The sequence below is a fragment of the Cydia strobilella genome, chromosome 10 (assembly GCF_947568885.1).
Source record: "Cydia strobilella chromosome 10, ilCydStro3.1, whole genome shotgun sequence".
Classification (NCBI taxonomy): Eukaryota; Metazoa; Arthropoda; class Insecta; order Lepidoptera; family Tortricidae; genus Cydia; species Cydia strobilella.
Genome location: NC_086050.1, coordinates 4,923,573 through 4,938,100, shown reverse-complemented (window position 1 = coordinate 4,938,100; position 14,528 = coordinate 4,923,573). Strand labels below are relative to the sequence as shown.

General features: G+C 37.5%; 1 protein-coding gene across 1 annotated transcript; it reads right to left on the bottom strand.

Moving 5' to 3' along the window:
- Nucleotides 1-492: 492 nt before the first annotated feature.
- On the bottom strand, nt 493-2,280 carry LOC134744914 (uncharacterized). The gene has a single exon (XM_063678861.1). The coding sequence runs from the start codon at nt 2,278-2,280 to the stop codon at nt 493-495; it is 1,788 nt and encodes a 595-aa protein (XP_063534931.1).
- Between the last annotated feature and the right edge of the window lie 12,248 nt (nt 2,281-14,528).

The following is a 14,528-nucleotide window of genomic DNA, read 5'->3' as shown; positions in this document are numbered from 1 at the left end:
CGCCACCTACGCCGAGTTTCGCGTAATATTCCCTATTATTAAATAATAAAAAAATATTACACGAACGTTTTTTTTTATTATTTCCTATTTGGTACAGTCAGCTGCAGAGAAAAGGTACCCCACGTCCATACTAATTTACAGAACTTTGTATGCAGGGGGGTGCCTGTTCTCTGCAGCTGACTGTACATGACTAGAAACCAGTGTTGGGCGTAATGCATTACATTTGTAATTAAATTACAATTTGAATTACATTTAATTCAATTACGAGTAATTCAATTACACGTGTAATTGAATTACATTGCAATTACGAGTAATGCATTACACTTGTAATTGAATTATGTGTAATTTGAACTACTTCGTAAAATGTAATTGAATTACATTTAATGAATTACACGTGCAATTGCATTACATTGCAATTAGGAACAAGTAATAAAACATTTATTATCAATTAAATATTTCTATTCTTTAAATCAGTTTCCGAAAAATGCACTGTTACTTTAAATTAGCCTTTAACACTACCCTCATCTCAAACATTTCGTCAGACAATCTGTGCGATTTTGGCAGATTAATCATAGTTGCGTACGAAAAAAGTCTTTCAACAGGCCCTGATGATGGCATACGGGTATTAAACTTTTTGAAAATATTCATGACTTCAGCGTGCCGGCGTAACATTGAGATATTTTTATCTTCGTCGCTTAGAAAGTTAGCTAGTAAAATATCTGGTCTTGTCGAACGAATGGAAGATCCGATTCCCTCGCCTTCGGAAGAGTCTGTTTCAAAGTCGAAGTATGCGTCTTCACTTGGTTTTGTGCTGGTGCTTCCTTCTTGTCCATCATCTTGATCGTGTACTTCATTTGCAATTTTTTGTTTAAATAGTGTTTTTAACCTGCGATTGTGTTGGTGATCAATGGCAGTGAACCATTTATCTTTAAATCGGGGATACGACAGTGCTGCTATTGCGGCCGTAATTGCAGTCGGCGTATATAAACCAAAGAAGTCAGAAAACCTCTCCTCGACACTTGTTAAATATTTAATGGCAAGAGCTTGACAATATATTAAGTTTCCATTTGTCAATTTTATCAGTTTTCTGCGCAGTGATAGTAATGTAGGCAAAAGTATGCCGTAAAAGATGTCTTTGTCGCCTTGTAAAATGTCGAGTGCCTCTGCAATAGGCTGCGAGCATTTCAAATATTCTTCAATGTACTGAAAATCCCGTTCTCTCAAGTAATTTGTTATACCCAGTGCCAAGTGAAGTTGTGCACTTTTAGTACGAATACTCTCTATTTGTCTCAGGCTGTCGTAAACGCTGTTCCATCTTGTGACTCCAGGTCTTGAAAGCGTGTGTCCAAGAATATTTTGTATGATTTCTGCCGTCTTTGGTCGATTAGCAGCATTCCATAACGTGGAGCATTTCCTCATAACTTGGTCGTGCATTTTGGAGAGGGATGTATTATTTCCTTTCAAAACTTTGTTCGCATAGGTAGTACAAACTAAACTTAGCTTGTGAGCGGAGCACCTTAAGTGAGCCGGTAGTTGAGGGATGTCCTCACCCTCAGTTGATGTTGAAATATTCGATGGACCAGCCTCGTGCAATACACTTCTTGGTGAAGTACTAGTACTACTTACTGCAGACTGATCGTCATCGCCGTCAGATTCATTTTCCATTTCATCTTCGAAAATCTCATTTTCTTTGAGACCGTATTCTTTGAACGCCTTGACAAAGTTGCTGCCGTTATCAGTCACCGTGGCCAGAACTTTTTGACAATCTAAGTTGAATTCGGTATGAATATTTTCAAGCAATAATGCAATCCTGTTAAAACTATGAGTACCACTAAAGCGCCGGCAAGCCAATGTTAGCGATTTTCTCTGTAAGTTTGAATCGATCCAGTGGCACGTCACTCCTAAGAAGCTCCTTTTTTTCGCGGACCATATATCAGCTGTAGTACACACTTCTTTCGTCTCATGTTGTAACTGTTTTTTTATATCAGTTAGCATCCGCTGGTGACTATCTTGAATATGCCGTCCCAAAGATCTCCGGCTCATGACGCTCAGTCCTGATCTATGTATTTGTAAGAAATCAAACATTTTTTTGAAATATGGATTATCAATGCCACGCAATGGACTCATGGAATGTATAAAGTAATCAGACATGTGCTCATTAAACTCTCCCTGATTTAATATTGGTTGTGAACTGCCGACATTTTTATTACTCAAGTCTGTTACAGGTTTAACCCTTCGTGTTCTTTTAGTTTTGGTATTCCATGAAAGTTTCTTCACCATGTTTTCTCTTCAAGTGAGTGATGAAGTTTGAATTTGCACGAGCAGCACCAGAAACTTTAACAACTTTCGGAGTGCATTGATTGCAGTTCGCTACTATCTTCGTTTTTGTAGATTCGGTAGGTAAGTATGTAAAAAACTTGCCATCAAGAATACAAGGTAGTTGCAATTCCCGCTCTTCTGTTTCACTGGTGTCGTTAGTATTTGATCCAGATGCCATTTCGAACATAGTCTAACATCAACACATCACTTTTATTAAATTTAGGCCAGTGTTCAATCCAGATGTCATTTCGAACATAGTCTAATTCCACTTTTATTCAATATTTGCGTTAAAAGTCCATTCGTAATATTTTTTAAACACGTGAATTTAATAGAATGAGAAAGTAACTAAATCACAGCGCGCAGCGTTAGAATGTAGCTAACCGAAGTGCAAAAGCAAACTGACAATTATCTAGGAGGACCGATTAATACTTAAGAGCTTATTATTATCCAGTGTAGAGCTCACCCACCACCCCAGTATTTCGGTCGGTAAAGATAACAGATAAAGTTATTAACTACCTGCACCTAATGAGAACAATGGAGCAAAAAAGGTTCGGCCACGTGCATCTCGTAGTTGACTTTATTTTGCCTTTTGTTTAAGTATAGTTAACTTATCTTATCATTGGTCACCGGGTCCACGTTAACTAGACTAGATGCGGCGGCGTCAGTGTTATATTTAGTAAGTAAAACTAATCCTTTTGTGTGGTCTCGTATAAAGAAACGATAAATGCGGCTCATTTCAGAAAATGTGAATTGTGTTGTGCGTCTGTTATCTAATTTAACTAGATAAGAACCACTTCTTGCCGTCCAATTGAGCTGAATTTTAGTATACTGATAGGTGATAATTGCAATCTGTCAATGCAATGCAATCAGCCACAAACCCACAAAGGCACAAACAATAATTTCAAGCTAAATAAAATCTTGTAAAAACTAAAAATTTGTAGCTCTGTGAGCTGTAAAACCTCGTGAGTTTTCAAAATCAAAGAAAAAAAATTCAACTCATATTTCCGGCATTTTTTTTTTCGGAAAACTGACAAAAATATTTTATATAATTAACGAACCTGCTCACAAAGTTTTACGAGAATTGGTTGAGAAATGCGACCTGTGGGCAAGAATAACCGGAAATCTGGACAAACGCACATACGAAAGCATTTTTCCCCTAGTTGAAACGGAGACGGTTTGCTCACTCGGTCAATAATGAAAAATATTTTATTAACTAAAAGTAATTATTTGTAATGTTACGAAGTAATGCATTACAAATTAAAATTACAAAATGTAATTTGTAATTGAATTGCAAATTACATTTTGTAATTTATAATTGAATTACAAATTACATTTTGTAATTGGTAATTTTATAATTGAATTACAAATTACATTTTGTAATTTGTAATGCAATAATTGAAATTACATTTTGTAATTGTAATTTGTAATTCAATTACTTTTTGCCCCACACTGCTAGAAACTATTCTTAGTCTTTTAGCATTAGAAAAAACGGTAAACCATTTCCACGTGTCTTTTTATTGACAAGTTTTTTTATAAATATAACAATATTTTACTTATGAAAGCAAAAGTATGTAAATGATCGTATATTATATTTGTTGTGACTTATTTTCCAAGTGTTTTTCGATAAAACGACACGTTAAGATCGCTCGCCTTCTTTCTAATGATAAAAAAACGAGAGGTATAGTTAGACGGTTCTGAGTGGTAGACTGCAAATGAGATAAAAGCTATATTAGGTACATGCATTAATCCTCATATCAGGCGGCTCTTTGATTCCAAGGATTGCATAATTTTTATACTTTTTAACGATTTTTAGAATATGAAAATTATAAAAAGTGTAAAAGTTATGCAATCCTTGTATTCCACGCATTTCATTTCATTTCATTTCAACGAGCCGCCTGCTACAGATTTCTTGAAATTGCCGCGTTTTTTCAGGTTCAACTTTCATTAGCCAGACTATTATCAATTTGCCAATTTCGTGATTATTATTTTACACGGCACATAAACTTATGCATAATTTATCGATATAAAAAGTCGACACAGTTACATCCCTAGCAAATTATCAAACTTATGACACCGTACGTAAATGAGAAATAACAAGCATATATGCATCTCTTTTCGGCACATTATCTAATTCGTAAGGAAGTAAAGTACGGGTATACATATTTGCGAAGCATTTTTGCCCGACTTCTATGCTTTAGTCATTATTCTGAGGCCCCCATTACCATAGACCTGCGTTGGGTTTGACACCGTTAGCATCTATTAGTGTTAGTTATGGATGGTATAGAAAGGATCGCAATCTCTTATGGCAGAATTGTTGTAAAAGTGACCGCGTTTAGCTTTAAATAATAGTTCCCTATCTCTCCGGTGGCGCTAGTTAGGCTCTGGGACATGAGTATAACATGAACCATATAAGGCAACAAATAACCCGACCAAATTACGTAGGTTGTTTTTGGTAGTATTTCGGTGTATGGTGGCGCTGCCTAATTACTGTTTTTTGATGGACACTTTTCATACATAGAGATTTGGCTCCTTTATACAGTCTCCATGGTGTTAGTGGTGTCTTTTTAGAAGTTTAGAGGAGAGATTTTAAAAGAGTAGACAGCAGCGTTCATAAGTGACACTGATGAAATACTCCTTTATGTGGATGGTATAGAAAGGATCGCAATCTCTTATGGCAGAATTGTTGTAAAAGTGACCGCGTTAAGCTTTAAATAATAGTTCCTAATCTCTCCGGTGGCGCTAGTTAGGCTCTGGGACATGAGTATAACATGAACCATATAAAGCAACAAATAACCCGACCAAATTACGTAGGTTATTTTTGGTAGTATTTCGGTGTATGGTGGCGCCGCCTAATTACTGTTTTTGGATGGACACTTTTCATACCTATACATAGAAATTTGGCTCCTTTATACAGTCTCCATGCTTCTTTATTTTAAATGTCTATCTGAATGTGTAAGCCCCAAACAATTTGATGTCTGCAATTAAAATCACAATTTTAAAACATTTATATCTAAACCGCTAACGAGTAATCCACATTTTTTTATTTCAATTTTCTTATTATTCCCTTACCCATGCAGGCGACAGTGTTATCTCATCTATTCCGATACAAAAAGACAATTGTGCGTGTTTTAGGTACTTATTGACAGCCTCTTAACTGTAATCCCGTAAGCTTGAGAAGTTGGCCCTTTAAACAAATGAACCGTATACCGTCGCTACGGTACCGTTGTATCTCTACAGGGAGTACACTGTACAGTCAAGGGCATAAATATATATACATTCCCAAAGTTTCAAAAATATGTGTACGCTCTTACACCTTAGACAATAAAGCCGTGTTCACATATTTTATTACAAATATTGACATGATAACATGGCGTAAAATATGAATACCTATATTTTGTTTCTTTTAAGAGGAAAGGGGACGGCCGCTTTTCCATACAAACGCAGTCCCTATTTTCCTCTCTGGATATTGACTTTTTTCGATTTTTTGATTATAGTAAAAATTAAGAGCGCAAAACATTTCATACAAAAATATGAATGCTCCTTAGGAGAACTACTACTTTTGTATGAAAAGGCGATTTCGCGCGGGTCCTCCACTTTTGTGACAAATGATAGTCATATATATAGAAAACGGTAGTCGAAATTTTAATATTGTATGGACAGAATGTGTGACTGTGTGTGTGTGTATTTATTTTTCTTCGTAAATACTGCAAAAACCCACATAGTAAACCGTACGTGATCGAAAGCGATCGTTCAATCGTCAATCCACGAGGAAAGTCATTGCAACTATTGGCGATTTGGGAACGGGTACATTTCGGATTTATTTAAAACGAAACGATTGTTTACTGTAGTTCAATATTAAAGTGTACGACAACCTCCGTTAATGGCACAGCGTCACAGACCGCAACGCCGTAATGCCGGTACCGTAGCAAAAAACGACGACCAAAATAACGTAACAAGTCCCGTAAACGCACTCCGGTATTCGAATCTAGCTCGAATTAGTCTGTTCCAATCAAGAAAAAGAAAGAAAGATTGAAAGACATCAGACTGATAAACAAATACCGATGTGTTTCCGTGGTATTCTGATAGTGTCGGATGAAACACCCAATATTGTTTACAGAATGAAATTATTAGACATTAGAATATCAAGGTTCCATTAAGTAATGTCTGTTTTGTTTGTTGTATATTGTATTTAATAGTAGGTACAACATTAGTACACAAGTGCGAAAAATAGGAAATTCGCAACGAGTGGCTATTAGCTATAGTGGTATTAATGTACTGTAAAATAGGTAATTCGTGGCCCTTTAAATCTTCGACATATAGTCACGTAATGTGCCAATTATCGCACTAAGCGTTAAAGTAGCACCATATCATTTTTTATTGGCCTTTTCAAAATTATTCTACACTCAAATAACAATTTTGGTAGGCTTTAAAAAACATAAATTTAGCAGGAAATTATCTTATTTCGGATAATATTGACATACCTATAGGTATCCGGAATTTGTGAAAAGGGACAACTTTTAAAAGGATTAACTACTATATCAAACACATACTATACCATATACTATTAACTATGCTAACTATAGGCTTTCATAAGCTTTACAGTTTTAACCCAAGAAAACTCCGGTACTTTTGTTATTATTTTTCTTTCCATAAAATTTTATACCTGACCGCCCTCGATAAAATCCAAGAAAACACGTAAAACTAAATCTGTGCTTCAATCAAAGCACCAACACCACCGTTTTGCATCACTGGATATAAAATAAAAACCGGAGATGCAAACGTTATAAAGTATTTGTCACCTTGCTAAACTTTTAGTACCATTTTTACGCTCCCCTATAATAAGTAAGTACTAAATTTTATTGTCAAGCGCGATCACATTGTAACATGTGCATGAATTTTACTACGTTTGTAATTCCTATCGCCTAGAAAGTTTTTAGCTCCAGATCAACCGATATAAGTGTGGTCTCCACACTATAAATAAAATCTATGAGCATCGAATAAAATTGTTATAATGGTCGGGATGAGGCGATGCGAATAACAACCTAGGTTTAATGACGGTCGTTTACGTGAAAGGAGAATGTGTCACAGATTAAGATGGACGTAAGTGCACGTACTTAAATCTTAATCACACCTAGCCGTGTGCTTACTGGTTAACATGGAAGTTAACGTCACAATATGTTAAAATGATTATTTGACAACAATAAATAAATAAATAAATAAAATCATTTATTTCGACCAACTTAGGATCATATCACATTACATTGGGACATTACATTAAATAATAAAATTATAAAATTATAGCAAAGTTAAAATTAACATTAAAATTAAATTAATTAATAAAATCATAAATATTACTTAAAATCTAACCTAAACAATAACGCCCGGTCGAGCCTTAGGAAGGCTTGGACACCAGCACGTGAATCATCTGACAGTGATTCAAGTACTGGCAATCAAACCTCTCCGCAAACGCCCTCAAGATGCCGCTGGAACTAGCCCGCACTCTGCGCACCAGGGATGTGCAGCGTTTCCTCATTGTAGCGTAAAAACAGTCTACCCAGGCCTCCGCGAACATCCCCGACGCACTACAAAAACGAGGGTAGTCCCATCAGCATCCTGAAGGCAATGACTAATGAAATAAAACTATGAAAACGGATTATATCGCGTATATTGAATTTATAGTACATAGCTTTATCGCGTATATCTTTACTTGAAAATTGTTGTATTGTATAACCTAGTTTTAGTTCAAAATTAACTTCAATAAGTCCTATTATTCAGAAGCAATTCTGTAGCTACTTTGACCGGAACGGAACTAAGTAGCATCGGAACGCTAAGCACGTTCCATGTAAATTTGCCCCGACGGCGAGCGCTGGTCGTGTTCTGATGTATGCGCGAGCGTAAGTGAGATGAGTTATTTGGGCGTTATCTAAAATAAATATTGAAAACCCGATTCTTTCAAATCTGGACATTCTTGGGCTCATTCTACTCAGAATCGATAGCATTCTATTCTCCATCCATTCTCCATCCATTCTCCAACCATTTAAAAAAATCTCCCAAAATGTCCATTCCATACGTTTTAGTGTGATTTTTTTTTATTTGTATGTGCGTGACGTAGTGAAATCTACAATTTTCATACAAATTTTTGTGACATTTATTTAATCATCAAGATTGAATATGCTTCTAGTGATTCTGAGTTGAAAGAACCCAAAAACACCAGGATCTATGAGAGGTTTCCAATATTTATTTTAGAAAACGCCTATTTGGCATTTGACGGCCTCCTAACCTACTGTCCGCGCGCCAATTCCGCGCATTCGGAGGTCGAGGAGTGGGGGGGGGGGGGTGCGCCGCGCCGTACGTACAAAATGACACTACTCTGTCATAACGCCCAACATTCCTAACATTCCTCAGCCGTGCACGGAATTCGCGCGCGGACAGTAGTCGGTAGTGACCCTGCTTAGGAAGCAGGAGGTCCAAATATTTGTTCCTGTGTTATGGATGTTTCCTATATATAAATTTAATGTACAGTATTTATATATAACTATTTATTATATATTTCGTCTTCTAGTACCTACCCACAACAACACAAGCCTTATTGAGCTTACTGTGGGACTAGGACAATTAGTATAAATACATTAATAACGGTTATGTACAGAGATATTAGCACACAGGTGAGAGGACCAGCGGGACTAAGCAAACCATTTGAGGTTAGAGTTGGTGTGCACCAGGGATCGGCACTTAGCCCGTTCTTGTTCAACCTGACAATGGAATATCTAACAAGGGACATCCAATCCCCATTACCTTGGTGCTTGCTGTACGCAGATGATGTTGTTCTGGTGGATAAGTGTGCAAACCAGCTACAGACTACTCTACAACAATGGAAAGACGCGCTCGAAAACCACGGTCTCCGTATTAGTCGCAGCAAAACCGAATACATGAGGTGCAGCTTCAGTAATCAGATCACACCCGACACCAATAATATCTCCATTGATGGTCAGCCCTTGCCCAAAGTGAAACAGTTCAAGTATCTAGGATCTATACTGTCCGATAACGGCAACATTGACTTAGATGTAGCTCACAGAGTAAACGCAGCATGGTTAAGATGGAGAACCCTTTCAGGAGTGCTCTGCGACAACAGTATGCCAATAAAACTTAAGGGTAAAGTCTACAAAACGGCAATCAGACCCGCTATGCTGTACGGCACTGAGTGTTGGGCGGCAAAGAAGACCCACGAGAACAAACTGCATGTGAACGAAATGAAGATGCTGCGATGGTCGGCGGGTGTAACTAGGCTGGATCGGATTCGCAACGAATACATCAGGGGCTCCTTCAAAGTCGCACCCATAGGTGATAAGATGGTAGAGAGGCGAATGCGCTGGTTCGGGCACGTGATGAGAAGGGATAAAGAGTACCCAGTTAAAAAGGCTTTAGCAATCCCGGAAAAGAGAAAACGCGGAGGGCGCCCCCTAGCTACGTGGTGGACAACCGTATCCAAAGACCTGGAACGGGCTCAGCTTGAAACGCAAACAACCCAGGACAGGCGATCCTGGCACCTAAGGACGAGGAGAGCCGACCCCAAATGAAGGGATAAGGCTAGGAAGAAGAAGAAGACACTAATAACGGTTATTATAATAATAACGCTCAACGAAGTGAGCGTTTTTCGACTTAAAATACGTGAGTGACCCGCTATTAATATAACGTATAACGTATTTTAAGGCGGTTCCCTGAGCCAGAAGGCGAAAAATCTCCTTATATGATCATGTTTTTCTAAGAGGCATTGATATTCGTAGACGTGGAATAAATATATATCACGAATTATGACACTTCGCTCGATACAAGTCAACTAATTCCCAAAGTAACCTCTAACTCGGACTTTTAATCAAACTTTACTCGGTTATTTACTATATGATACTATAAACAAAAAAAGAAGAAAAAAACAATCTTAACTTAAATAGTAATTTCATAGCTTTCGAATTTCGATATTGTAAGGTAACGTTTTTAAAATAAATAAAAATCGACAAAATTCGATCAAAATTGACACTTGGCGCACATGATCTTTCCCGTGACGTGACCTTAAGATAAATAAAATTAAATAATCTTGCATAAATCGACCTAGTTCCATATTAAGCTCAATGAGGCTTATCTCGTCCGGATTGGTAAAGGCTTATTGAGACTGTACGAGAACTCGCATGCAAGTTGCGATACATATATTTGATCGATTGTTTGACTTAAATGCTTCACCTTAATCGGAAAGCTTTTACATTTTGGTTTATCTGAGTCCTTAACTCGCCTGCGTCAAGTGGAATCACAGCGCTGTAATTCGTTGATTTATCGCCTCCTTTCCAAATAACCTCTTGATTAATTTGCGGATGGGAAAAAATCACAAAGCTGTGGAATTTATCTGCAAAACGTTCCTGCTTTTAGTGGGTTGAAGCTTTTAATGTTACGCTACATGGAAACGTGGCAATATATTACCTACCTAGATAATAATACAAATGTAAACTAGGTAAACAAATAAAATACAGTCAGCTGCAGAGAAAAGGTATCCCACGTTCAATTTACAGAACTTTGTATGCAGGGGGGGTGCCTTTTCTCTGCAGCTGACTGTACATTAAAGAGCAATTGGATATCGTGGTAGTAAAAAACGTGTGCGTAGATATATATAGTAAAATGGTCAAACACATTGCAGAAAAATACAATATAATAAACGTTAACGATCTATATTCCGTTTTTATTTATTTTATTTTAGTCTAAAGTGGGCACTGAAAAGTGTATCACGTCTGTCAGGGTGCAGCGTAAGTTTGCGATACAATAAAATGTGTACGGCCCAAAATCATTTTGAGGTGTCTAATTGTTTCTTCAGAGCTTTTCATTAAATCCGGACATCTTATAAAATTCACTATCCTGCTCCCTATGTTGAAATACTAAGTATATAGTACCAATTTTAGAGTTAATCTTTGGTTTCTATGTGCCAATGTACATAACAGCGAGTGCAAATGTGTGTTTGCGTGTGTTACACGGATGAATTTGTATTGCTCGCTGTCTCATTTATGATATTCGACTGTAGGCGGCATTTCGCTGAATTATTATGTCAAACCGAAAATAAATAACTTGCCCAAATGTCCAGGGGCTTTTCGGACAACTGCACTTCTAATAACCAGAATGCAGCATCACAGAGACGCCATTCCGGGTATTAAAATTAATATTTCATGTGCTTCTCAGAGGTTCAATTCCCTTTAGACGGAGGTGGTGCTAGCCAGCTAGCCACATCTGTTACTGAGTGACGGTGGGATGAATATTTTAACTGAAACTAAAACCGCTAAGTCTCATAAATATTGCACAGTTTACTTAACATCGTTTGGAGCAAGGAAAATACGGTTAAGTGTGGCATATGGGTAAGTCTACATTGATTAGTGTTTAGTCAAAATATGTGGCTTGGCCGTTTCGTTACACGTGAACTATTATTGTAGGAACCTATAATAAAAAAGTAATGAATAGTTAATACATTTTTCTCCTTACGCCCATGGGACGGTAGCGAAACAGCCAAGCCACATATTTTGACTAACCTGTAGAGTTTGTGAAGTTAGGGCTTGTAGAGTTAGAAGCTTGGCTCTACATGAGATTTGATAACTTTTTGACAGTGCGAGCCTTATGGTTTCGCCTTGGCAACATTTTATATGAAAAGGTTTTTGGTTGCTTATGACAATTTTCCATCCCCTAATTTAAGGGTGGGGGGTGAGGGTGAATTACTAAAAATCCGGAAATACGTATTTTATTATTTAACAAGGAGTCCCTGTATAGATGTTCAGACATCTATAGTGTGGGGTGGCCCTAAGACTTCAAGTTGTATTCGTATTGCCTGTTGCAGGATAACATTTCACCCAAGCTGACAAGTATAATCGTGAACGTCAGACTACTTATAAATATAGTGGACTTTTAGGTCAATTTATATCGGTTTTAGTGATGGAAAGAACCAGGCCAGGTGTAGCACGGTCGAGGCCTTTATGATGCACTTGAGACATTAACTTTCCCGCGGACCGAATATATTTAATTTTGCTATATATTACAGAGGACTTAGGCAAATTATTGTTGGACCGTTTAGTTTGTACCGATGTAACAAAGTTTATTTAGAGCAAAGAAACTAACAGAAAAAAAACTAAAACAGAGGTAGAGCCTGACCAGTAATATATGATCATTGTCAAGAGGGCGCTGTTCATTCTCATGTATAGGGTGACAGTTCAGTATAGTATGAAAAAAATAGTTCCAGTGAAATTCCGCAACATGGCGCGTGATTATATATTCCTGGCCAGGCTTTAGTATTGTCTTGACCTTCTTTTTTAACAGCCGTTTGCTTTTGTAGGAGGTCGTAGCAGTTCTAACCTAACACAACCTACTTTACTGGCAGTAGTTTGTTTTTGTAGGAGATCGCAGTTCTAACCTAACCTAACCTACTTTACTGGCAGCGGTTTTATTTGTGGGAGATCTAAATTCTAACCTTACCTACTTTTCTGACAGCCGTTCGTTTTTGTAGGAGGTCGCAGTTCTAACTTAACCTAACCTACTATTATGCGAAGTGTATTTCTGGCAAATAATATTATGCCAGATGAGGGTAACCCCTTCAACTCGTAATGAGAGTAAATAGTTTCAAATCATTCAAAAACTATACGTTTTGAGTGCGTGACAAATCGGAGCCCGAAGAACAAATCGACGCGTCCATATCGACTTATGAATAACTTTCTGGCTATTGTGCGTCTCAAAGGAGTCGAAAGTAAATTTCTCCTAATGCGGCAGCCTGAATACATGAGCGAGTGAACTCACTTTGTATGGAGAGGAGTCGGTCGACGAAGCGTAGAATAGAAAAAGCACTGTGGCAATAAACGCTCACGGGTCAAAAACGTCTGTCGGAGAACCGGCGTCTTTTCTATGGACATCATTTGGATACATTTTTCTTATACAACTTTTAAGAAAGGTTTTAATTTAACATGCCTATGAGGATAAAGTAAGAAAATTCTGATTCTGATATGATGACCACAATAAAAACGCATAACCTTAACCAGACGATAGATAGGTATTTTCATACGTAATATTATTGGCACAGTATAAAATTGAAGAGTGTGCTGCCAGACAATATTTTTCACAGGGCACATCTAAACGTATGTCTAACGGGCTATTAACAAGTTTGTTGTATGGGAGCCCTACTTAAATATTTATTTTATTCTGTTTTTAGTATTTGTAGTTATAGTAGCAACAGAAATACATTATCTGTGAAAATGTCAACTGTCTTGCTGTCACGGTTCATGAGATACAGCCTGATGACAGACATACAGACGGATAGTGGATTCTTAGTATAATAGGGTTTCGTTTTTACTCTTTGGGTACGGAACCCTAAAAAAATAATTTCATCAAAAACCATGGAGATCGAGGGACCCGCCGTTTATTTCTACTTTCCTAATTACTAATATATTAATAACGGGTCACTCACGTATTTTAAGTCGAAAAACGATCGACGTGTTTCACTCCGTACCGAGGAGTGTCATCAGGAGCTTGCGTTGAGCCGTCAGGAGCTCGATACGGAGTAAAACATGTCGAGCGTTTTTCGACTTAAAATACGTGAGTGACTCGTTATTAATATATTTAATGTGTCTGTGTCACACCGTCTCACGGAAGTTTTGTTATTAAAATTCCTAATTACTATCAAAATAGTAGATAATAGTTATGCGTGATATGAAATTATCCTACATATGAAACGAGAAATTAATATACGAGTATGTAGAATCGAGTTTATTTGTGTTGCATTACGTGATTATACAAGATGAATCGTATCTACATATTCGACAGTAAAAGGCGGTTTAGGGCCACTCACCATCCCACTAACCCGGGGTTAAGCGATTAAACCGGTAACCCAGAGTGTTAAATTGTACTGGTAACCATGGTAACTACAGGTTTAACCGGCTAACCCCGAGTTTGTTGAATGGTGCAAGTGGCGCTTACTAAGATATGTCTTTTTTAGGGTTCCGTACCCAAAGGTAAAAACGGGACCCTATTACTAAGACTCCGCTGTCCGTCTGACCGTCTGTCCGTCTGTCCGTCTGTCTGTCACAGGCTGTATCTCATGAACCGTGATAGCTAGACAGTTGAAATTTTCACAGATGATGTATTTCTGTTGCCGCTATAACAACAAATACTACAAAGTACGGAACCCTCGGTGCGCGAGT